The sequence below is a fragment of the Heloderma suspectum genome, chromosome 3, assembly GCF_057233095.1.
Source record: "Heloderma suspectum isolate Gila_16-S chromosome 3, 16-S_ref, whole genome shotgun sequence".
Lineage (NCBI taxonomy): Eukaryota > Metazoa > Chordata > Lepidosauria > Squamata > Helodermatidae > Heloderma > Heloderma suspectum.
This window is the reverse complement of record NC_139460.1, coordinates 195,027,894-195,054,170: the sequence shown is the minus strand read 5'-3', so window position 1 is coordinate 195,054,170 and position 26,277 is coordinate 195,027,894. Positions and strand designations below refer to the sequence as shown.

At 43.0% G+C, this 26,277-nt stretch overlaps 1 protein-coding gene across 3 annotated transcripts in view; it reads left to right on the top strand.

Annotated features, from left to right (window-relative positions):
* Nucleotides 1-2,138: 2,138 nt before the first annotated feature.
* PLAC9 (placenta associated 9) overlaps nt 2,139-26,277 on the top strand; it is a 94,735-nt gene continuing 70,596 nt past the window's right edge. The window contains exons 1-2 of one of the 3 annotated variants that reach the window (XM_084845244.1): nt 2,139-2,330; nt 3,126-3,198. In XM_084845244.1, the coding sequence (XP_084701370.1) occupies nt 3,144-3,198 (55 nt within the window). In that variant the 5' untranslated portion in view covers nt 2,139-2,330; nt 3,126-3,143. Of the gene's footprint in view, nt 2,622-3,125; nt 3,199-26,277 lie in introns of all 3 variants that reach the window. The other 2 variants (XM_084845243.1, XM_084845242.1) reach the window with 2 other exon arrangements.

Below are 26,277 nucleotides of genomic sequence, written 5' to 3'. Positions count from 1 at the left end.
CATCATTTGCGCTAATGGAATGACTCAGTTGGATACTGCCCAGCAAAGCCTCTGGGAATGGTTAGCTGAACTGCCCTATTGTCACAGAGTTTGGGGCATGGAGGGAAGGGTTTCTGATGATCATTGGCTGATCTGCTTAGACCTAGAGAAGGGCTTAGGAAAAGAGGAGTAGAAGAAGCCGAGGATTAGGAAAGAAAGAAGCAGCAGCCTGGTGTTCCAAGGTAGGGAGATAAGAGGATTAGAAAGAGGAATTGGGAGGGGGCAAAGGAGGAAACTGGGAGAGAAAATCAGGAGGAGAAGGCTGAAGCTCACACATTGATTTCAAGTAACTAGCCAAACCATTGGTTCTAGGACTCTGGTTTTAATTTTAATGTAAAATAATTATGTAGGAAATGTTGCTTACACATATCTATAATAACTTTAGTTCACTGTGGAATATACTGTTTGTAAGCTATATCCCCTCCATTAAACATGCACAAACAACAGAGGGGGTGTTTGTGGAGGGCCTTTTGGGAGGTAGGATGGAGTGATTAATTCCATCCATCTGTAGATTAAATACACTGATGAGTATCTCCATCATTTTGAGAGTTGCAAAGCTATGTAAAACATGAATAAAATGTTACCGTATCACAAAGCTTAAAGCTCAAAGTAAATGTTATGCAGAGTTTTATATGTTTTCTCTATTTTGTATGTGTGCGCGTGTGTGTGTTTTCAACAGAAAGCAGCCCTGGGCTGAGCAACCTCTGAGTCTGAGCAGAAGAAAGTCAGGCAAAGTCAGCCTGGTTAAGCTTAACCCCTTTACCTTCAGAACTTTTCCAGCTCAAACACCTCCATCTGTTTTTTTCAGCCATAGTTGGGAAAGCTATGGAAAAGCTACAGGAGCCCCCTGTCTTTCGTCCTTGTGGGTAAAAAGCACAGGGAGGGTAGTTTTATATGAAAGGAGACTGCACAGGTTAAGCAGCCTCTCTGCCTATGCCCCACCTCTACTCTGGGATTTTCTACATGTGGCTGTTAATCTGCTGCATCTGCTTTCAGTTTCATTGCAGAACTGAGATCTGAGCACTGAAAGAGGAGCATTTCCTTTCTTGCTTTCCCGCTACATAACCTCTAGGTGGTGCTGTGGTATAGCAGAATAGCAAAAATACACACATGGAAACAGTGTTTTTTTTTACTTTCAGAAATAGTAACCCATTTTCCCTGCTCTAAAAAAACTCATTGAAAGTGCTGTTTACAAACAGAAGTGAAACTGGAGGGTCATGATGTCATCTAAAGAACCCAGAAACAATTATGAGTAGGAAATGCCTAGCACACAATAAATGCCTTGTGTAGAAAAGCTCCTTATCATGATGGTTATCTACAGGACTTAGCACCTTTTCATAATCCTCCTGTGTATCTCAGCATTATAATGGACCCTCAAGAAGATATGAAAATGTATGTAAAACATTCCCCCTAACCTGTGCCACTTCATAATCTACATATTCTTCTACGATAAATGGAATGATTGTTCTGTGGCATTTCAGCCTCCTCTCCCATTGTCTTTTTAATTCTTTATTTGAGGGTTCATTAAAATAGCATTGGGTCAGTTAGTGTCCAACTAAATTGAAGTGGGGGAGGGAGTGAAATATTGCACTGGGTGACCAGAACATGGAGAAAACTTTCATTTAATAAACAGAAGCTATTTTGTAGTAGTTGAGGGAAGGAAAGGCCAGCGTTATTGTTGTTTGTTTCTTTAAATCATATTTTCAGGAGGTTTTGAGTTGAAAGAAAAAGTAAGGTTCCCCAGGTCAGTAAGACCCCACAAGAATTAACACTGGAGGTCATTACAGTTTCCAAAGCCTATTCCTGCATGGTCATAGCCCAGTTTAAACAATAATCCTTATCAGAATATTATATTTTAAATTATATTAGAGCAGGGGTGCAAAACATGTGGACCGCAGGCCTCTCTCCAAGCCTTGTCTGGCAACCCCAGATCCCCAGCATGAGCGGCTACCAGAGAAGGTAGGGAAAGGAAAAACATTCTAGAACAAGTTCTATGGTTCCTGCCATAGAAGCCTCATTCCTAGAGTGTACCTGGAGCATCCTAGGAAGCAGTGCTTGAAGGTGCCTACCAGTTTCCTAGGATGCTCTGGGGACACTCTAGGAATGTGGGTTCTATGGCAGGAAACATAGAGACTTTTCCTAGAGAGATGTGTGCAGGCACATGTGCTGCCCCCACCACCCCAGGAGACAGCGTTGGTGCAGGCAGCCGTCGGAGCTGAAATGGTTGTGGACCCCGGCACTAGAGTCATTGCAAAATACCTCTCATTTTAAGAAACTGATTACTTAATTGGGTAGTATTTGACCCTATTGTCAGATTAATCGTAGGATAATTAACCAAATGTAATAACCAATATAATAACCACACTGTGTATTGATTACATGTACTGTTTTTCATCTTACTTGTACTATGCTTCCTGATTCATATAAACAAAGTCTTAGCCAGTGGCAAACTCCCAGAGTACCACCTCTGCATTAAATAGGACATCCGAATGGCTACCATATCAAAGGTGCATCATGAAACAAAACATCATAAAACAAAACAGGATAACTTAGCTTCTCTTCTTCCGTGAGGAAGGCCTAAGGTATGAAAGCTTCCAGAGTCGCTTACCTTTGTAAAACTGATGGCTACTGCGGGTCTGATCTTCTATAGGGTGGCCAATCTTTAACGATTGCTGCAATATAGGGACACTCTCTGACTCCACACCCTGAGAAAAAGGAAAGAAATTTAAATGATGGTTTAGCATTTGAGCTCAGCTACTTATTTCTATTATGTCTCCAAACTTCAGTGAAAGTGTCATTGGTTACCTTACTAGTTTTCAAATTTTGTTTGTTCAGGAAACTCCTTCCACATTGACCAATGCTGAGGCATACCTGCTACAGAACTCTTCACATGGAAGAGGACTGTGGGGCATACTTTAGGGTACACAGTTCGCATGGGAATAGGCCAGCTGTGATGAATCCAATCTCCATCCCCCCTCCTTTCTAGAAGTGTCTCTGAACAGTGAACATACCCAGGTATCATTAGATGTGAAAATCTGCATTACTATACATTCAAGACTGACACCATTGTTTTTCCTCTGCACTAGGCACCCTATCCTCTCCAAATGATTTCAATACCAGCTCCTGCACCCTCACAAAATTGGGGACAATCCAGCAAAGGTAAGTGCTTTTAAATTCCATTGATCCAGTTGTGATTTTTGGTCTAGTTCTATCTATTTTAGAGATTGGCGTGATTGTATGGTTTTATTGTTGTTTTTAACCTGTAACGTCTGTAATGCTTCAGGTTTCTATAACTAGGATGAGGAGGGGCAGACTGTAGTCACTCCAAACAAAATACATATCTAACAGTATTTATTTAACTTAAGAATGTTTGGTGAATAATAACCTCAAGAAAACTATTAACAGAACTATGAACCAAATATGTTCAGCTCAGATTTCAACCCACAGTTCTCTGTGAAGAGCAGTGTTATCATTGCTGGACCAACAACAGTTGCTTAGCCCAGTTCTCTAGTCCTTGGTTGCCTGTCCCTGTGTGGAGGTGCACTCTTCGTTGAGCTGCAGACTGTCTCCTTCTCCACCGCACTGCTCGTTTCTCTGTCCTTTCTTCTCTTTTTCTCCTCCTTCACTCTCTTTCTGCCTCTCCTTCCTCCCAGCCTTCCCTTTTCCAAACTGACCTCCACTCCCTCCGCCACTCCCTCCATTGCATACCCCTCCCACTTTATTCAGCCCACATTCCACGGCCCTTAGAGACAGGCATTATGCTTGCCATGTAAGCGGCAAGTAAAACAAAGTAAGAGTGAGGGAAATTTAAGCACTGCTCAAGTCTCTCCCACTGAAATCAACGGAGCTTAGAATTGTTTGGCAATGGTGCTCTTCATTTTAAATGTGTCAAGTTACCTGGCTTACTCCTGATGGGTAGCGAGTCAAGTTCTGATTGTAAGACTCAGTTCTCACATAACGGTGGCAAACTGTCGATTAATTAACCCATGATTTGCTGCCGGCAGTGCCAGGTACGTGTCGCAGCCATTTTGAGTATTCAACCCCCAATCAGGGTTGCTGAGGATGTCCAAACCTGGGCACTATAGGTTAATTGAGGGTCAAACAACTTGTTTAACCCACAATTAACGTATTGTGTCCAGTTTGGACATCTCCTAGCAACCCCTAATTGGAGGTTGAATATTCAAAAAGGCTGCAGAATGGGACCAGCAAGTGCCATGGAAAATTGTGGGTTAATTAACCCATGATTTGCCATCCTTATGTGGTAATAGCCCTTAAGAATAAAGCTTTCCTCAGGGGTTTTCTTTAATAAAAGAAAGTGCTTTCACCCTGATCTCTGTGAATGTGTGAAATATCAAATGAAAACTCTTTCACCTAAGGGAATCTGTAAGCAGGCTTCTTCATGTGTATCATTTGTAAGATCAGGAAGCCAGGCATACACTGGATGCATATCCAAATGTGCCTTGGAATGTGCATTGAACTATCTGTTGAACTAGTAGGTTTCCATCTATCCTCACTACATTGTTTTCAGTGAAATGCATATTTGAATGCACATCTCCATCCATATCCTGAACAATTAATCATGCACAAACAGTACTTTTTCTGAAACTTGACTAGAACTGGATCTGGGTACATGATCTGAGCAGCAACACAAAAAACCACAATAAGGTCAAACTCTTAATATCATTTATCGAGAAATTGCTTTGGTCTGCTTTTCTACTGAAGCTATTAAAAGTCCAATGCCTTTCTATTTATTTAGTTAGTTCAATAAGTCCATTTAATTCTACCACCAATTTAAAAAAATGCAATAACCACAACTTCGAAAATACATACACATGGGAGCCAAAGTTATACAGATGCTTACAATCACAGAAATATGTGGGTTCAAATGTTTCAGTGCAGCAGCTGAGCCTGCTAGCAATCCACAGTGGGCCCCTGCTGGGAATATCGCTGCATCCAGCTTTGGCACCTGTTCGTAGATTTCCAGCCCCATGGTCCCCAGCCCCGATAGATAAACAGCACCGTCTTCTCTGCAAAAGCAAGCAGAAAGAAAATGTCTGATCATCAACAAGGAACAATATCCTGATTATTTGCTGCTAAAAACAGCAAACCTTAAGGTTAACTTTCATTAGCATGTTGTTAAAGCAATTACAGATTCTTCTGGAATGCAAAAAACCTCTTACTGCTTGTATGTATAAGTATAGCTTCATGGCTTTGAGTGCTGGATACTTTCATTTTTTAATATTTTGTTCATAGATGCACAAGCTGTACAAGGGTATAAGATACTGAGCACACTGAAAACTATCTGAAATACACTGTACTGCTACTGATCATGTAATAAAATGTTACTGAGGGTCAGTTCTGACATGACGACATACACTGGATTTTCCTTTTTCCATAAAACAACAAAGAATTTTGTGGCTCTTTAACGACTGATACACTTTTTTTTAAAAAAGATCAGTCCTTCCCTGAGTGAGGGTGCAGCACTCATGGACAGTTGGATCCCTGTAGGATTCAATAGAGCCCAGTTTCTTCCTTTCCTCCCACTTCTGTGCACTTGATCCAGCTTCTAACTTGAACAGCATTTAGAGGGAAGGCTGCATGGGATATCGGAGATGCATACAGACTTCCCATTCCCTTAAATCTCTTGATGATGCTTCCAGACATGTCCAGGTTAGGGGAAGGAAGAAACAGCCCTAGTTAAGCACGTGGCGACTACACAGTCGTACTGGGAAAAACCACATCTAAGTATCTTACTGAGCAATTCTATAATGCCTATTCAAAAGTAAGCCCTATAGAGTTCAATGGGACTTACCAGGTAAGTTTGCATATGATTTGAGTCTAAATTTAACATATTTAGTGGGATTGACTATAAAAGCTTATTCCATTTTGCCGCTAAGACAAAGACAGATGCAACATTTTTTTAACAGCAGTCATAGCAGCTTCTTTATCAGTGGTGTAAACTTGGCTTTGCACTTTGCCTTTTATATATATGTATATATGCATGGAAGTCAAAGACTGGATCAACTCTCAGTCTTGCTCCTGGATCTGCCTCAGTCTTCTTCTCCTTGTGTTTCAGGAGGGCTATCCACCATTTTTTGAAGTGTTTGTGTGTGTATGTAAAATGAGAGAGAGAGAGAGAGAGAGAGAGAGAGAATGTATGTGTGTATAGTTTTAATATAAGCCACTATAGAAAAACAATTTGAAAAGTGGGGTATAAATCATCTTTCACATCCTTCTCCCCAGTCATTAACTTTCAAAAATAGTTGCGAAACTGTTTCAGGAATTGGGGTAAGTATGTTGGAGATATCTGGTAAAAACCCATAGCTTCCCACCATATCTGGCTTTAACTGACACTGTGGAAACTTACAGAACCATTTTTTTCCAGAGCTCATTCTAGGACATTAAAATGTATGGCTATTTTCAAGTCAGGGAATGTGCTTTCAAACTCCCTGTAACACACTTCAGATGTTACATCTGCCTTCTGCCTTTTGTTATTACTGCCACAAAACTCTTCATTGTTTTTGCTGCAAGAGACTTAACGTGGCTACTCTTCTGGTATGGTCTTTCCATATTACAGTTGTATGTCTGAATGTACTTCCTCTCATATTTGTGAGTTCCAGTCATACAGAGGTGCATCCAGATTAATTCTGGGATGTCTGCCTATCACAGATCATCGCTGCAGCCATTTGAGGTCTTGTCTTGAAGGACACCTTCATGGATCACTGCCTTGTTGTGGCGAAGGGGCTTGCATAACTCAGTGAAGCCATAAGCTATGCCGTGCAGGGCCACCCAAGACGGACAGGTCATGGCGGAGACTTCTGACAAAATGTGGTCCACTGGAGAAGGAAATGGCAACCCACTCCACTATTCTTGCCAAGAAAACCCCATGGAACGTATCACAAGGCTAAAAGAGATGACGCCGGAAGATGAGCCCCTCAGGTCGGAAGGTGTCCAATATACTACTGGGGAAGAGCAGAGGGTATTTCCAAGTAGTGCCAGAAAGAGTGAAGCGGCTGGGCCAAAGCCGAAAGGACACTCAGCTGTGGATGTATCTGGTGGTGAAAAGAAAATCCGATGCTGTAATGAACAATATTGTTTAGGAACCTGGAATGTCAGATCAATGAATCAAGGTAAGCTGGAGGTGGTCAAACATGAGATGGCAAGATTGAACATCGACATCTTGGGAATCAGTGAACTAATATGGACAGGCATGGGCGAATTTAATTCAGGTGACCATCATATCTACTATTGTGGGCAAGAATCCCTTAGAAGAAATGGAGTAGCACTCATAGTCAACAAAAGGGTGGGAAAAGCAGTACCAGGGTACAATCTCAAAAACGATAGAATGATCTCAGTACGAATCCAAGGCAAACCATTCAACATCACAGTAATTCAAGTCTATGCCCCAACCACTGATGCCAAAGAAGCTGAGGTTGATCGGTTCTATGAAGACCTACAACACCTTCTAGAACTAACACCAAAAAAAGATGTCCTCTTCATCATAGGGGATTGGAATGCTAAAGTAGGAAGTCAAGAAATCACTGGGATAACAGGCAGGCATGGCCTTGGTGTACAAAATGAAGCAGGACAAAGGCTAATAGAGTTTTGCCAAGAGAACACGCTGATCATAGCAAACACCCTTTTCCAACAGCACAAGAGACGACTCTACACATGGACATCACCAGATGGTCAATATCAAAATCAGATTGATTATGTCCTTTGCAGCCAAAGATGGAGAAGCTCTATACAGTCAGTCAAAACAAGACCTGGAGCTGACTGTGGCTCAGATCATGAGCTTCTTGTTGCAAAATTTCGGCTTAAATTGAAGAACGTAGGGAAAACCACTAAACCATTCAGGTATGACCTAAATCATATCCCTTATGAATATATTGTCCCTATCTTCAAAAAGGGTAAAAAGGAGGAACCTGGGAACTACAGACCAGTCAGTCTGACATCAATCCCTGGGAAAATTCTGGAGCAGATCATAAAGCAATCCATCTGGAAGCACCTTGACAACAATGCAGTGATTACTCGAAGCCAACATGGATTTGTCAAAAACAAGTCCTGCCAGACAAATCTGATCTCATTTTTTGATCAAGTAACCTCCCTTGTAGACTGTGGGAATGCTGTAGACATCATATACCTCGACTTCAGCAAAGCTTTCGACAAAGTGCCCCATGATATCCTGATGAGCAAACTAGCTCAAAGTGGGCTAGATGAAACAACGATCCGGTGGATCCACAGTTGGCTACAGAATCGGACTCAAAGAGTGCTTATCAATGGGACCTTCTCAAACTGGGGAGAGGTAACGAGTGGGGTACCGCAGGGCTCAGTCCTGGGCCCAGTGCTCTTCAACATTTTTATTAATGACTTGGAGGAGGAGGTGCAGGGAATGCTGATCAAATTTGCAGATGACACAAAATTGGGAGGGATAGCTAATACTTTGGAAGACAAAAAAAAAAATTCAAAGTGATCTGGATAGACTGGAGCGCTGGGCAGAAAACAACAGAATGACATTTAATAGGGACAAATGCCAAGTTCTGCACCTAGGAAAAAGAAACCAAATGCACAGTTACAAGATGGGGGATACGTGGCTCAACCACACTACAAGCGAGAAGGATCTTGGAATTGTTGTCAATCACAAGCTGAATATGAGCCAACAATGTGATGTAGCTGCAAAAAAGGCAAATGCTATTTTGGGCTGCATTCATAGAAGCATCGCTTCCAAATCCAGGGAAGTACTAGTTCCACTCTACTCAGCACTGGTTAGGCCTCATCTGGAGTACTGTGTCCAGTTCTGGGCACCACACTTTAAGAAGGATGCAGACAAACTGGAGAGGGTTCAAAGGAGGGCAACAAAGATGATCAGGGGACTGGAAAGAAAGCCCTATGAAGAGAGACTGAAAGAACTGGGCATGTTTAGCCTTGAGAAGAGAAGACTGAGGGGAGATATGATAGCACTCTTCAAGTACTTGAAAGGTTGTCACAGAGAAGAAGGCCAGGATCTGTTCTTGATCATCCCAGAGTGCAGGACACGGAATAATGGGCTCAAGTTACAGGAAGCCAGATTCCGGCTGAACATCAGGAAAAACTTCCTGACTGTAAGAGCAATACGACAATGGAACCAATTACCTAGGGAGGTGGTGGGCTCTCCCACACTGGAGGCCTTTAAGATGAGGCTGGACAGCCATTTGTCAGGGATGCTCTGACTTGGATTCCTGCACTGAGCAGGGGGTTGGACTCAATGGCCTTGTGGGCCCCTTCCAGCCCTACTATTCTATGATTCTATGATTCTATACAGTGGAGGTGAGGAATAGATTTCAGGGATTAGACCTGATAGAGTGCCTGAGGAACTATGGACGGAGGTCCGTAACATTGTTCAGGAGGCAGCAACTCAATCCATCCCAAAGAAAAAGAAATGCAAGAAAGCCAAGTGGCTGTCTGAGGAGGCTTTACAAGTAGCTGAGGAAAGAAGGGGAGCGAAAAGCAAGGGAGAAAGGGGTAGATATATCCAACTGAATGCAGAGTTCCAGAGAATAGCAAGGAGAGACAAGAAGGCCTTCTTAAATGAACAATGCAAAGAAATCGAGGAAAACAACAGAATGGGAAAGACTAGAGATCTCTTCAAGAAAATTGGAGATCTCAAGGGAACGTTTTGTGCAAAGACGGGCATGATAAAGGACAAAGAAGGCAGGGACCTAACAGAAGCAGATGAGATTAAGAAGAGGTGGAAAGAATACACAGAGGAACTATACAGCAAAGATCTGAATGTCCCTGATAGCCATGATAGTGCGGTCACTGAACTTGAGCCGGACATCCTAGAGAGTGAAGTCAAGTGGGCCTTAGGAAGCATTACTAACAACAAAACTAGTAGAGATGACAGTATTCCAGCTGAGCTATTTAAAATCCTAAAAGATGATGCTGTTAAAGTGCTGCATTCAATATGCCAACAAATTTGGAACACTCAACAATGGCCACAAGACTGGAAAAGGTAAGTTTACATTCCAATTCCAAAGAAGGGCAACGCCAAAGAGTGTTCAAACTACCGCACAATTGCGCTCATTTCGCATGCCAGCAAGGTGATGCTCAAAATCCTACAAGCTAGGCTTCAGCAGTATGCGAACCGAGAACTACCGGAAGTACAAGCTGGGTTTCGAAGAGGCAGAGGAACTAGAGATCAAATCGCCAACATTCGCTGCATCATGGAGAAAGCAAGAGAATTCCAGAAAAACGTCTATTTCTGCTTCATTGACTATGCTAAAGCCTTTGATTGTGTGGATCAAAACAAACTGTGGCAAATTCTTAAAGTGATGGGAGTACCAGACCACCTTACCTGTCTCCTGAGAAACCTGTACGAGGGTCAAGAAGCAACAGTAAGAACCAGACATGGAACAACCGAGTGGTTCAAAATTGGGAAAGGAGTACGACAAGGCTGCATATTGTCACCCTGCTTATTTAACTTATATGCAGAGTACATCATGAGAAATGCCGGGTTGGATGAATCAGAGGTTGGAATTAAGATTGCTGGGAGAATTATCAACAACCTCCGATATGCAGACGATACCACCCTAATGGCAGAAAGCGACAAGGATCTAAAGAGCCTCTTGTTGAGGGTGAAAGAGGAGAGAGCAAAAGCTGGTTTGAAACTCAACATTAAAAAAACTAAGATCTTGGCATCTGGCCCTATCACTTCCTGGCACATAGAAGGGGAAGAAATAGAAGCAGTGACAGATTTTACTTTCTTGGGCTCCAAGGTCACCGCAGACAGTGACTGTAGCCATGAAATTAAAAGACGCTTGCTCCTTGGGAGGAAAGCTATGGCAAACCTAGACAGCATAGTAAGAAGCAGAGACATCACCTTGCCAACAAAGGTCCATCTAATCAAAGCTATGGTTTTCCCAGTAGTAATGTATGGCTGTGAGAGCTGGACTATAAGGAAGGCTGAGCGCTGAAGAATTGATGCTTTCGAACTGTGGTGCTGGAGAAGACTCTTACGAGTCCCCTGGACTGCAAGGAGGTCAAATCAGTTAGTCCTAAAGGAAATCAACCCTGAGTGCTCATTGGAAGGACCGATACTGAAGCTGAAGCTCAAATATTTTGGCCACCTAATGCGAAGAGAAAACTCTCTGGAAAAGACCCTGATGCTGGGAAAGACTGAAGGCAAAAGGAGAAGGGGACGGCAGAGGATGAGTGGCTAGATAGCATCACCGATGCAATGAATATGAACTTGAGCACGCTCTGGGAGACAGCGCAGGACAGGAAGACCTGGCGTGCTATGGTCCATGGGGTCACGAAGAGTCGGACACGACTGAACGACTGAACAACAACAACTTGAAGGACAACAAGACATCTGTGTACTTAAATTTGGTGTTGCAACCCAGGCACTTCATGATCGTATTTTAATATTAATCCCCAGCCCCTCATTTTATGGCACATTGCCTCAAATGCATGGGTAGGCATCGATGCATCATGCAAATTCAGCATTTGTTTTTGGGAGGTGTACCATGCACATATAAGAAATGCGTTAAGATTATTTACAGCCAAGGGTATAAGTGGGAAAAATATATATTGCAGCTACTGTTAAGTCTTGCTCTTATCAGCCCATTCCTTCCCTCATTTAATGATACCCATTTAGTACTACCCCTCCCATCTTTAAAAAAGCCATCTCAGATATTATATAATGCAGGAAAGCACCTCTGAGCTTATACAGAGTGCCTTTCCTCAACCATGAGCAACTGCATCCCGATTCCACACATAGATTTAAGGAGAGGGCTTCATTCCAGCATAGACAAACAGCAGGGCTCTTACTCAGGGCAAAGCCCTGGCATTCTCGTTAAAAATTAAGAACTGATCCCACCTCCCTTCACAACATTCTCAGAATGCAATCCATTAAAGAAAAAACCCGACCAACACACAACTCTTGCTGCTCACAGTACCATTCTTGTTCCATTGCTAATCCTTGTGCCGATCGATACTCCATGCCTGAAAGTACCCATTTACTTTCAGTACTAGTTCTGGCATAGTCAGGGAAAAAGTGACTTTGTTTCAAACGCGACATAGAAGACTGCTGGCACAGACACCACAAACCACCCTAGTTGCTAATCATTTGAGATGACAGAAATTACTGTATCTAGGAAGCAGACAGGACTGAAGTAACAGAAGGGTGACTGTTGTATAGGTAGAAGGAATGACTGCAGAATCAGCAGGCCTCAAACACCTGTTCTTTAATTCAGCACACAAAAGTGACAACTTAGCAGAAGATCCACCCACTGTTGCTACTCCCAGCTCTACAGAGTTGCCAAGGTTCAAAACAGTAACTAAGCCACAGTTCCTTGCAAGAGGAAAATAGGCGGGGTATAAATGCAATAAATAAATAAATAAATAAATAAATACATCCCCCCCCCCCCGAAACATAGCAGTGACAGAGGGTTATCTGTACTCCAAACTTTGTTGTTGTTCAGTCGTTCAGTCATGTCCGACTCTTCGTGACCCCATGGACCATAGCACGCCAGGCCTTCCTGTCCTCCGCTCTCTCCCGGAGCGTGCTCAAGTTCATATTCATTGCATCGGTGATGCTATCTAGCCACTCATCCTCTGCCATCCCCTTCTCCTTTGCCTTCAATCTTTCCCAGCATCGGGGTCTTTTCCAGGGAGTTTTCTCTTCGCATTAGATGGCCAAAATATTTGAGCTTCAGTATCTGTCCTTCCAATGAGCAGTCAGGGTTGATTTCCTTTAGGATGGACTGATTTGACCTCCTTGCAGTCTCCAAACTTAGATTGTTTCTATACAAGTTTAAGTGTTCTCCCCCCCCACCGCGCCCCCTGGTCCCATGAAGAATCCTGCAAGTTCTAGTTTGATGAGACTGCTGAGAATTCTATGTTGGAGAGTCCTCGCTTCCTCGTTGTCAGGGCCCAGCTTCAGCACTGCAGTGGGCCTTGTAGGGCCTATTCAGGGTTTGATTAGAAGTAGCCCGGAAGGGCTTGGGCCTATTCAGCCTCTGGAATGTCAGAATCTGTGTCAGCTTATCTATGTCGGTGTTCTCAGAGCAGAGCCAGGGGGAGTCACGCAACTCCCTGGCCACCTGCTGGTCTGGCCTGGTGTATTGCCCCTGCAGTGGGCTTTGAACTCTTAGGTTAGAGGTGCCAAGATAGCGATAAATCAGATCCAGGTTTACTTACAAGGAGATACTTTACTGAGTACAATCAGTACACAGGCATACCCAATGACTGGATCAGACAGCTTCTCTGAACCCAGAGCCATGGAGTACAATGGGTCTTATACCATACATGTTAGCAGTGAGGCAGCTCGACACTAGCAAGCACCACCTAGCGTTCATTCCCAGCGTAGACTAGCCATGCTTGGTTCCCAGCACAGCCACCTGCAGCTTTAAGACAAACAAACTTCGCTTCCCAGGCACATCTTGATAATGCGCTTGGGGCCAAACCATCGGTCTTATTGGTCTTTGACTCATCCTGGTGAATCAAGAGGCCTGTTAGCGGAAAAAAGCAGCCTTCTGAACCAAAGTCAGAGAGCATTATGGGGCCTCTCAGCCCCTCTAAAACTACTAATAGCTTGGTTCAGGCTTGGGGCCTTACACATTGGCAGGTAGGGAGGCTGGAAGCTGTCCATGAAAACCTGACAGAGGTGGGGTGGGGTTTGCAGAAGAGTCGCCCAGGTTGAAGCATCAGCGCTGGAGGGGTTAGTAGTGATGCCCTGTTTAGACAGGGCCCTTGCTGAAAGGCCAAAGCCCTTGTCTGACACAGGATCTGAAGGGTATGTCTTACAGTCACACCTTCCCTTTTAAGCTGAAGCAAAGGTAAAGAACCTTTGCTGGGAACATCTCGTCTTCATTGCCCAAAGCCTTCTCTATTTGGATCCATCATTGTCTGGGTTTTTAGAGGCACTCTGCACATGGACTCTGCCTTTGGATTGCTAAAGTCTTGCCATGAAAAGTACTGTGAGGCTTTTCATAGACTTGAATTCTCATTTCCTGTGGATTGTGTGTCTTTGTTTGTCATCAGCTCAGCGTACCAGCAGGCTGGGTTTAATCTATGACTTCTGGACTTTCCTCTGCCTGGACTCGTGCAGCGTGGAGTTACCAATGCGAAAGTGGTGGCACGGAACTCCTTGCGTGTGTAGGTTTACCCTTGGTCGTGATAGGCCTTGACCATGTAGCCTGGAGTTATCAACGAAAGATTCAAAGTTGGACTAACTCTCCATGGGTGTGGTTTTGTTTAGGCCTTTCAAGAATTTACCCCTTGATTGCCTGAGGGATCATTCCAGGAATCATTCCCATTCCTTATCCGAGGTATGGAGCCCTGTGTATGGATTGCCTGGGTTAGATACGCCTGGAATCCTGAGTCCGTTCCCTTGTGTCCAGAGCCATGGAGATGGCAGTGGGGAAACCATGTTGATGAGGATCTCAGTCACAGTGGTAGTGTTTAGTTTTGAACTGTTCTGGAATTACATAGAGCTTATAGCTACTGACCATCAGCTATATGATTTCTGAAGAGTGTAACCATTAAGTTTTTGCCGTGGGATTTCCTGCAATAAAGAAATCTCACTGATTTAGATGTCCAGTGTCAGATTGCCTGAGGGTGTGTGCTGGGGGGATCGGGAAACTTGACACTTGTAGTATTAGAGTTCCCAAGATTCCTTGGGGAAACAAAATTACTATTAAATCAGGATAAGTCTATGATACAGATATGCCCATTGTCTAAAGTTTTCCTCTTGGGAAGATCTTGGGATAGTCTGAGGGCTTTTCTAAATTTTAACATATCAACTGTATGGGTATATAGCCAACAACAACTTCAGCTGTGGCTTAGCAGAGAGCTCTGGGTTCTTTTGCTATTGCACTTGGCACGTCTCTCCCTCTTTTGCTTTCTGCTGTTATATAAAAAAAAGAAAAAAGCAAGCCATAGAAATTATATTGTTTTGAACCTCTCTTTCATTCCATTATGAGGGCATGGTCAATTTTGCATTTAGGATAGCGAGGAGTTTTCAGGAAATGATGGCTTTCAATTTAGCCTGTTGTGCAAATGTGAAGCAGACCAACGCTGCATAAGTCTTTCCATCATCCAGAGCCAAAATCTGATACCTTAACCTCTAACTTGGAGGACCTCCCTGAAGGCTACAAAGAAGATTTAAAGAGACCTACTTCTCAACTGTTAAAACTGTTTCAGTGAACAGATTATGAAGAAACATGAAGAAACATGTTTTAAAGTGGGGATAACTATATCAGAGCTGGAACATTTGGAAAGAGCTGTTTATAAAAGGTTATTTTTCTTTGGTTTATTAACCTGCAGGATGATGAATTAGTGGGTTGTTTTTTTGGTTTTTTTTACAAAATAGCATTTGGAAACTGTTTATTCCATTTGTTCCATCAAATGGATAAACCAAGCAGAGATCCAGGACACTTATTGCTTTATGCTCATGGCTGGCAGAAAGGAAAATATTCTAATCCCAAGGCATCTCAACAGATACTGTGACCCTTATTGTGGCCAATGCATGTGTTATATTTTCCATTCAGAGAATCACAAAAACAAACGACTTTCCCCCTTTTATACTTGGAAATACTGCACTACAGAATTCACATTTCACTAAATCTTGCCCTCAGTCATCTGTGGTCTCCTGGTGTCAGGCTGATGATGGGTAGAAACAGAAAGCATGGTTCAAGCTCATGTCTGGGTAGAAAGCAGGCTAAACCTGCTTCCTGGCAAAGGTGGTCCCACTGATTCCAGCCATTCTATGGAAGTTACTTCGATTTATGTTTACTTGGAGCTGCTGCTCAAATTTAAGGGTATCATGCTGTCAAAGGTTTGTGTTTTTAAGTGGATCCTTCCTGGCTTAGTGCACATCATGACTCTAACTAAGCTAGTAGTTCTGGCTACTAACAATAGTTGTCAAGCCAATTCACAGAATGGCAACAGCTGTTTAATACAGGCACAAACTTTTGCTATATATGTTTTCCATTATTATATTCCCCATTATTCCTATGAGAATATTCCCTTGATTAAGGGAGCTAAAGATGGTACTTTAAGAACTGCTGTTCTACAAGGTGAGTCAAATTCCCATGCTACAATTTGTTCAAGTGTACAGATAGTCTTTCAAGTCTTTCAATAAAGTAAATGACAGAATATATGAGACAGAGAAAATTGATCATCTGGAGAATTAATTTGAATACACTGAGCCTAAATCCAAATGAGGCCAAAAGTGGATTACCTTTGACCAATTTGGCATAGGCACAAATATATTGCCATGGATTAAACCCCAAAGAAGGCAAAACACATACGAAACAATGAGTTCTTGTGGCTGGGCCAAATTCAAGTCTGGGTATTATATATTAAATATCCACTTACTCTTCAAGATACAGGTAGCCATTTTCTTGTGCTAGCCTCCTGGCATGCAGTTGGGAATCTCTCGCTGTAGAGCCATAGGAAATTACCATGGCACCATACTCACGGCACATTTTAACTCTAGCTGGCAAGGTGCTGGTGGACATGATGACAAACACAGGAATTTGATGCTCCGAGGCGTGATATGCTACTGCCATGGAGAAGTTACTGTCTGAGGAAACGATCACACCTTTTCTTTGCTGATCCTGCAGAACAGGAACCATAAAAAAATAGGATACTAATCCATAACTAGCCTTACTTGGGGGCCACTTTGAGGAGAAATTGGAAAGTAATAGGGCCAGACCACCTCTTAAAATGGACTGATGGCAAATCCATAGCCACAGTCACCATTCCCTCCACAAAGTCATTGTGTCTCTTGGCTGACATCTGTGGGACAGAACTTAACTTCTGAAGGACCCAACTTGTCCTAAAGCCTGTCAGTTGCTGACCCCTATCAGAGGATCACAATGCTTAGACAGATCAAAACAAAAGAAAAATCCAAGGCACAAGAAAAGAAAAGAAAAGAAAAGAAAAGGAAAGGAAATGCTCCCAGATGAAAGCATAAATATGTTTGTACACAAATGGCATCTTTAACCCAGGGGTGGAGAAACTTTTTCAGCCCAAGGGCCAAATTGGTTCTGGCCAAGCATGTCATGGGCCGCATGCCAGCAGTGGGTGCGGTTGCACCCCAAAGTGGGTGAGAAAAACCTACTGCTGGCACGCAGCCTCAATGTGATTGTCCAGACCCCATTCAGTCACACACACACTGTTGTATGCACACGTGCACACACATATACTCACTCACGTTTATATACACACAGGAGTTGTTCACACGCTAACCCAGACTCAGTGGTTGAGTGTGGGTTGTTTTGAACTGTGGGTTGTTTGTTGAACCATGGGTTATCATATTGTCAGAACGCAGCCAGGGTGGCTTGTTAACCATGCAATGTGGCTTATTTTTCCCCAACAATCCATCTTGAGAATCTAGGTTTGTTGTTGGGTTATTCAGGGTGGTTAACAAGCCACAGTGCATGGTTAACAAGCCACCTGCGTTCAGACAACATGATAACCCACCCTGTGGAAAATGTGCTGCATTTAGACAACACACTAACCCGCGTTTCAACAAACAACCCACGGTTTGACACAACCCACACTCAATCACTGAGTCTGGGTTAGCGTGTTGTGTGAACAGCCCACATACTCAGACATCCCCCTTCCCCCACTGCAATCAAGCTTTTAAAAAGACACAATGGGTGGTGCTCATCAGGATATCATGGGGTACTTTGTCGAAAGCGCCTCAATGGATGGCAATGGAGGCTTTTTAAAAGCCTGATTGCAGAGAGGGAGGGGCAGTTTTTCAGGGGGGGTCACAGCATTGGGGAGTTAGCTCTCCACTCCTCTACCCTGTGACACCCCTCCAAGTCCCCCCCACTGTAATTAGGCTTTTTTTAAGCCTCTATTGACATTAATTAAGGCTCTTGTAAAGCTTAAATGCATGGGGCTGCGGTGGCTTAGTGGTTAAGATGCTGAACTGCAGACCGGAAGGTCGGCAGGACAGCAGTTCGAGACCCGAGTGCCGCGTGACAGAGTGAGCTCCTGTCTTCAATCCCAGCTCCTGCCAACCTAGCAGTTCGAAAGCAAGAAACTGCAAGTAGATAAATAGGTACCGCTTCGGCGGGAAAGGGAACAGCGTTCCGTGCACCTCGGTGTTCAGTCATGCCGGCCACATGACCACGGAAGCGTCTTCAGACAGCGCTGGCTCTTCAGCTTAGAAATGGAGATGAGCACCACACCCTAGAGTCGGACACGACTGGTTGGGGACACCTTTACCTTTAAAGCTTAAATGCAGTGGGGGGGCAATGTTTCAGGGAGGGGAGTCTGCAGGGTTGGGGTAGGGAGGATTAGTCCTTCCCTCCTCAACAGTGACCCCAAATACACCCCGTGCTATAATTAGGCTTGTCATCAAGGGAGGCTTTTTAAAAGCCTCATTTGCAGAATGGGAGGGAGGAGTGGAAATCCCTTAGCTGTGATCAGGTTGGAGCTTCCCTGTCGCTGCTTTAAAAACTATGCATGCAAATTTTACAAAATAATATATAGAAAATATTATAATCCTAAAATATGCTGCATCATAACTGTATACAGGATCAGATCTACATAGTGTGTGTGTATATATATATATATATATATATATACACACACACACACACACACACACGTCATATGGCATATATGATCATATTAAGAACTCAACATGATGCCAGTCAACTCACCCATTTTCATAAATGAACATATTCATTAGTGTAATCTGTAACTATAAAGAGAGGCCTTTAGAGGATGTGTCTTGCTGAACCAAAGTTAATGAAAGAGTTCTTCATCTGGATACAAGCTTCCAAACCCTGTTTGAGTCCTTAGAGTTTATCCTAATGGCTCGTTATCTCTGAAAACATCCAATTAGGGTCAGCAGTGTTAGGGCAGCAGGCCAACCTTGTTTTGGATTATACACTTTTGCACCAGAAAAGGGAGACAGCAAGGAAAAAGAGGGTGTATAGCCAATGAGATGGGAAGTGACAGGTGTGTTTTTTCCTACCCCGTTCCTATGCCTTTAAGAACAGGCTGACACACACATCAGTGTAGAAGGTGAAGTGTTTCCCTCCTCTTTTCTCCATGCCAAGAAGAGCTTTGCCAGCTTAAACTTCTGTAAGTCAGTGGTTAAAAGCACAAAAGCAGGGCCTGTCAAAACAGAAGGCTGGAACACATGAAGGTCAGGACTCACAACTGGAAGGCCTTTGTACAGTAACAGAGTGTGTGGCTCCCTTTGGAAACCCTAGTTTCCCCCTAGTTTCCTTTGGAAACCCAAATCCCCCATTCAAATACAGAGCTTATTAGGAGGCCTTGGGTAAATCACTGTCAGCTTGGGCAATACTGTGGAAAGATGACAAATAGTTGAGCAGAGAGGCGTTACCTCTCAGGCTATGGAAACTTACCTCACAGGGTTTGTTATACATTTAGTAAACAGCCACTTCACTCTGATGCTCAAATTTTGCTCCACTGGTTTACCTACCTGTTGTAAAGACATCAGAAGGTAAAGCACACCCCGCTCCTTCACGGATCCTGTGTACTGAAGGAACTCTTTCTTTAGATATATGTCCATTCCATACTGCTTTGAAAGCCTAGAATACTGAAAACAATGGTCCTTGAGTTACTTTGGTGAGCCCTGCGAGCCCACCAGCACACAGCCATGTTAGACATTTATACCACAGGGTGAATGAAAAAGAGAAACAACCAAGTGTATCCCAACTTGCAAAAACCTCCCATCCTGAATACAAGTGGCGATATTTTACTTGCTCTAGGTGATCAGGTTATTTCACAAGGCCATTCTCCTTACATCTTGTGCTCAGCCCACTGTTTTCGATCACAGTTCAGCAAGATATAAAATATAGCATACTTTCATCCAGTGAGAATACCTGGGAGTGTGGCAGAAGTTCAACACTTCATGTTAGTTTAATTATACAGATTTGTCTGCACTGACAGCCCTGCTATCTGGCAGCCTTTTAACTGGAGGTGCTACAAACTGAACATGGTGGGACTACCTGCATGCAAAGCATGTGCTCTACTATTTAGCTTTGATGCCTGGTTGACTATTTTGGTGTGAATACTGGCAAACCGTTGGGGGCATGGGTGGTGAGAAAGAGCCACACTGGCTAGCCTACACATTCAAGCCCTCCTCACCACATCACACCACTACCACCAGCCCAATGCTTACCTTGCTGGTGTTTTGCTTTCCCACCCTACACTGGGCCACATAGGGAAGATGTATGAAGGGTGGCATGGCAATACAGGGCCATGCTGAAGCCAATAAACACAACAGAGAAGCAGCCACATATTAGGCTAGGGTCATCGAGCACACAAATGTGTGTGTATGTAAAAGAGAGGGTGGGAGTGTGGGTTGGGGTCTTACTCTGGATCTTGCTGCCCTGTGTCCATGTGGAATATATGTATATGAATCAGATAAGTGAAAGTGTTTATGTGTTGCCATTTCCTACATGCTTAATGTACAGGCTGTGGCTTGGCTCATTTTCTTGAGTTATCTACTTTGCATGTAGGCTATTTCCTACTTTATGATTGTGGCACAATTGTAGATGAGCTCACATCGATCTGTGGGAGTGTGAGATCATGTGTGGATGATATAGGCATATGTAATAGCTGTACATCTTAGATTAATAGCATTTTTGTAGGCTACACCTCTGGACTTGCAGTCTCTGCCTCCTAATGCCTCCCTCACACCCTAGGTTCTATTTCCATGCTTCTGAGATCCCAGAATTTTATTTCAAATGTTGGTAATTTTAGATATAAGTCCCAAATATCTCAATGCAAATAAAACCAACAGCATTAGGCCACTCTCGATTAGGGTGGATAACATTCAGAGCACTGAAGTCCAGATATCCTGCTGAGCCCTACTCTGACAAATGTTCACCATATATTGCTCATGTGCTTTCAGTCCTATTATCAAAGCCATAAGGGCTAGAACCCCCCCCCCCTTTTTAAGTCAAGATTCTCAGAATGCTGAATTCTGTGTGGCCAGTAGCAGAATCTGCACATTATCTGTGCAGTGTACACACATCCACTGCCTAATATTTAGCAACAATAACTGATATGTTCCCAACTTGGAGGGAATAAAGTGCAAATCTACAAGACAGACACAGTCAAGATGAAAGTAGGGGTTGTTTGATAAAGGAATACCAAAGGTGTGAGGAGGACAGAGCTGGCTTGTAGAAGACAATGCAACCTTGTCTTAAAATTACCTCCACAAGTACACATGCGGTGTTTAATCCAAACTGAACATCCATTCTACTTGCTCATGAATGATCTGATTAATACTACCTATCCAGGAATCCCTAATGACAAAGGTGAAAGAAGAAAGTGCAAAAGCTGGGTTGCAGTTCAACCTCAAAAAAACCAAGATTATGGCAACCAGCTTGATTGATAACTGGCAAATAGAGGGAGAAAACGTGGAGGCAGTGACAGACTTTGTCTTTCTAGGCGCAAAGATTACTGCAGATGCTGACTGCAGCCAGGAAATCAGAAGATGTTTACTTCTTGGGAGGACGGCCATGACAAATCTTGATAAAATAATTAAGAGCAGAGACATCACACTGACAACAAAGGTCCGCATAGTTCAAGCAATGGTAGTCCCCGTAGTAATCTATGGCTGCGAGAGCTGGGCCGTAAGGAAGGCTGAGTGAAGGAAGATAGATGCTTTTGAACTGTGGTGCTGGAAGAAAATTCTGAGAGTGCCTTGGACTGCAAGAAGATCAAACCAGTCCACACTCCGGGAACTAAAGCCAGCCTGCTCACTTGAGGGAATGATATTAAAGGCAAAACTGAAGTACTTTGGCCACATCATGAGAAGACAGGATACCCTGGAGAAGATGCTGATGCTAGGGAAAGTGGAAGGCAAAAGGAAGAGGGGCCGACCAAGGGCAAGATGGATGGATGATATTCTGGAGGTGACGGACTCGACCTTGGGTGAGCTGGGGGTGGTGACGGCCAACAGGAAGCTCTGGCATGGGCTGGTCCATGAAGTCACGAAGAGTCGGAAGCGACTGACCGAATAAACAACAATAAAAACCAGGAATCCCACCAACAATATAGAAAATGATCTTTGGAGCAGTTGCTCAGATAATCCATTTGGATTACTATGTTATACTCATAGAGATGATGTCAAAGAGTCATTCCTTAGATGCAAAATATCACTTGGAGACTGACTACGATACTGGATGTATTTAAGAGAGAAAGTTAAAAAAAGAAGAGGGAAATAATCGTGTTACCAATTTTGCTAATATTTCAACTCATCGTGTTTATAATATCCCCATTAAATTCACAGGCCTCAATCCAGCACAGACTTAAGTGTGCTTATAAAGAGCTTATGGTTGCCCAACTCTGAGTTGTATTATGGCCACATTTTCTATTTAAGACCACCTCCCTAAATAAGATTTGTTTGCAGATTTTCCTCAGGTGTTTACATTTCTTTGCTGGAATGCATCTCGGCTACTATTAAAATCAAGTTTGTGACAGAACAATGTCTGGGTCAGAATCTTGGTGTATTGCCAGATCTTATCAGGAATGCACTAAATATCCAACAATTCAGTATTTGTTTGAAAGATGTCCCAAACAGAGTAAAGAAGCAGCAGTATAAAATTATTTACAAATCATGCCCTGGCATACCACAAAAAAAGAACTCAACGTGACTTGCTTTTTTTATTGCCAGCCATATTAGGTATCTAACTGATAGTCATTCATCCAAGCTCTTGAACCTAATGAAATATGAAAGAGGCATATTACCAATTATTTGGCTTAGTTCTTTGATATAAACTTCTTTATGCTTCATGAAATATTTGGAAAAATCTAACTGTGTTTTGAAGGACTCTGGCTTATACATCTGTGTTCTAATTTAGTAAGGGTGCAATCCTATGCATATTTAGATGGAAAAAAGTCGCTGGCTGGGGCATGCTAGGAGTTGTAGGATTTTTCTCTGTCTAAACTTGTTTAGGATTGCACCCTAAATAAAATGCAGTTAAGGTCAAAGCTTAATTTATCAACCACATTCAAAACCTTCAACCCATGAAGGTTGAATACCTTATTCAACCCATAAGGTATCTAGCTTCATCTCCACTGCTTAGCAGCTAGTACCACATTGGTGGCATCTCCTGTATTATAAGCACTGATGGTAGGTTCCAGTGAGATATCCATATTCAATGGATTTGATATATATGGTAAATTGGAACTGTGGGATCACCCCATGTATGCTGCTCGAGAGAAGAAGTGGCATACAGATTAGACCAGAGGTAGGCAGAAGTTAGATCTCCATAAGAAACTACTCTAAAATTACTGTAATGATCTTGAGATTTGCTAATTTCCTGGATGCAGAGAGCATTGAAACCTCTCTCTCTCTCTCTCTCTCTCTCTCTCTCTCACACACACACACACACACACACACACACACACACACAGTAATCTGCAGTAGAATAGCTCGGAATTCTATCACCACATCCTACCTAATGGCTCCATTGGTTTGTTAGCATGTTTAAATTTCACTTTGCGCTTTCAATGTTTGAACATTTATGTTTAAATCCTAAATGAAAATGTTTAATGTGTTTCAGAATGGCAAATGCAAAAATGTTCTAAATACAATTCTGACCTATCTGCTAGACCTTCTAACACAGCAGTTGAGGCAACAATCTAATCGACTTTTTTTTGCAAGATGAAAATGACTCTTTTATGAATCAGAATCTAAATAGAGAAGAAGGTTTTTTCTTGGGCTCCAAGATCACTGCAGACGGTGACTGTAGCCATGAAATTACAAGACGCTTGCTCCTTGGGAGGAAAGCTATGGCAAACCTAGACAGCATAGTAAGAAGCAGAGACATCACCTTGCCGACAAAGGTCCGTCTAATCAAAGCTATGGTTTTCCCAGTAGCAACGTATGGCTGTGAGAGCTGGACTGTAAGGAAGGCTGAGCACCGAAGATTGATGCTTTCTAACTGTGGTGCTGGAGAAGACTCTTACGAGTCCCCTGGACTGCAAGGAGGTCAAATCAGTCAATCCTAAAGGAAATCAACCCTGAGTGCTCATTGGAAGGACAGATACTGAAGCTCAAATAGAAAACTCCGAATGCGAAGAGAAAACTCCCTGGAAAAGACCCTGATGCTGGGAAAGATTGAAGGCAAAAGGAGAAGGGGACGGCAGAGGAAGAGATGGCTGGATAGCATCACTGATGCAATGAATGAACTTGAGCACATTCCGGGAGAGAGCTGAGGACAGGAAGACCTGGTGTGCTATGGTCCATGGGCTCACGAAGAGTCGGACATGACTGAACAACTGAACAACAACAAATCCTCAGAAGCAACTCTGGTTGAGTTCAGACAGAGAAACCTGTTCACCAAGAAACAGCCTATTTCCTTTTAATTCACATAATGAGAAACAAAGGATTGGTTTACTTAGCCATTCACTTTAAGGCAATCCCCTCCATTCATTTCAACCTGAGTTTTGCTAACATCAGTGGTTTTCAGACTTCCAGGAAATCCTTTCTACATTGATTGTCTGCTGAGGAGCCCCTGTACACTATAGAAGTTTCTTAGGCATATTTGGGATACATAATGAATTTGCCCATATGCTCAAGTCATCTTTGGAGGTTCTCATCCAAGTGCCTTCACTGTCTAAGGTAGGTGGCAATAGGAGAGAGGACTTTCTTGGTTGGTGCCCTGTTTATGGAATGGTCGCCTCCCAGACGGCTCTGGGCTTTTCTACATGAGACTTTTAACCCATAGCTTTACCAAGGCTTCTGCTTCCAGATTCTTCACAGGATTAAGATCAACTGTGTTTTTTTCTGGGGGTTTTCTTTCTCTGCTTTCTATATGCTTCATTACACAACCACTAGGTGGTGTTGTGGTACAGCAGAATTGTGCAAATACACTAGCGTTCTATAACACCATTCAGAAAAATACCAGACTTTCCTTGTTAGGAAACAACCCATGATAATGGTTGCATGTGAGAGGTTCTGGAGGATAATGTCGTTGGGTAAAGGACCCGCAAACTACTGTGAGGGAAGAATCACAAACACTCAATAAAAGCCTTGTGTAAAAAGGTTCTCTGACTCTTGTCTTTCCAGTGCCAGGCAAAGATCTTTCTATTTTCCCAGGCTTTTAACTTTTAACCTGTGGAGGAACTGTTTTAATAGCAACTCTTATCCTGCTGTTTATTTATTGTTGTATTTTTATATTGTTGTTTTCTATTAGATTTATGTCAGCCATCTTGGATTCCTTTTTAACACTGAAGGGCAGGGTATACATTCATAAATAAAATAAAGTACACAATCTGCACATGTTGGCCAGGCCTACAGAGGCTCACTGTTGCCTTACAGGAACTCAATGCACACACTAAAGAACACCAAAACACTCCTGTAACTACACATCACAGGGATGATTGGTAGTGATAGTGATAGGTAATCTGTCTTTCAGGTGTTCTTGTCTCCCATTACTAGTCTTCTAAGTGAGGAGCCACATTAAGATGCAATTACACTCTGTGCACACAGACATAGCGCATCTGCATGTATTTCTACATGCATACTCCCTCTCCTGAACATTCTGATTTATTCATATTGACATTTAAATATTGTTATTCACCACCTTCCTCAATCTTATGTGAAAGCCCAATACGAAGTAATGGGGGGGGATACATGACCCCCCAAGGTATTCCAAAAATGTGTGAGGGACTAGCCCCACCCTCCACTGAAACTGCCAGTAGTTGCACAACCTGCCATCCACATGTTCAGCGCATGTGAGAAGGGTCTCTATTTATGTACTGACATATGTACATAGAGCTTCTCAACACAAGGCATTTGAAGATAAAGTCACTCAAATCAATCACGAATTGGACACCACAATTAATGCAGTTCCATTAGTAGAGGTATCCAGAGTCTGGTTCAGTTGTATTGGATGAGTTTTGTTGTTGAGGTCCGAGGATGCTGACAAGGTGCTTGGCCAAGTTTGGTCAACCACCTATGTGCTTGCTCCTTGCCCTTCATGGCTTCTAATATCTAATATGAAGGGGATATCCACCTGAGTCCTCCTTGAGAGAGGGAGTGGTGCCAGCCTCTTTAAAGGAGGTGGTAATTAGGTCACTCCTGAAAAAGCCTAATCTGGATCCAGACGATGATAACAACTATAGGCTGGTAGCCAACATTCCCTTCCTGGGCAAGGTGCTTCAGCAGGTGGTTGCTGGTCAGTTCAAGCACTCTTGAATGAAACTGTTTATTTAGACCCATTTCAGTCAGGCTTCAGGCCT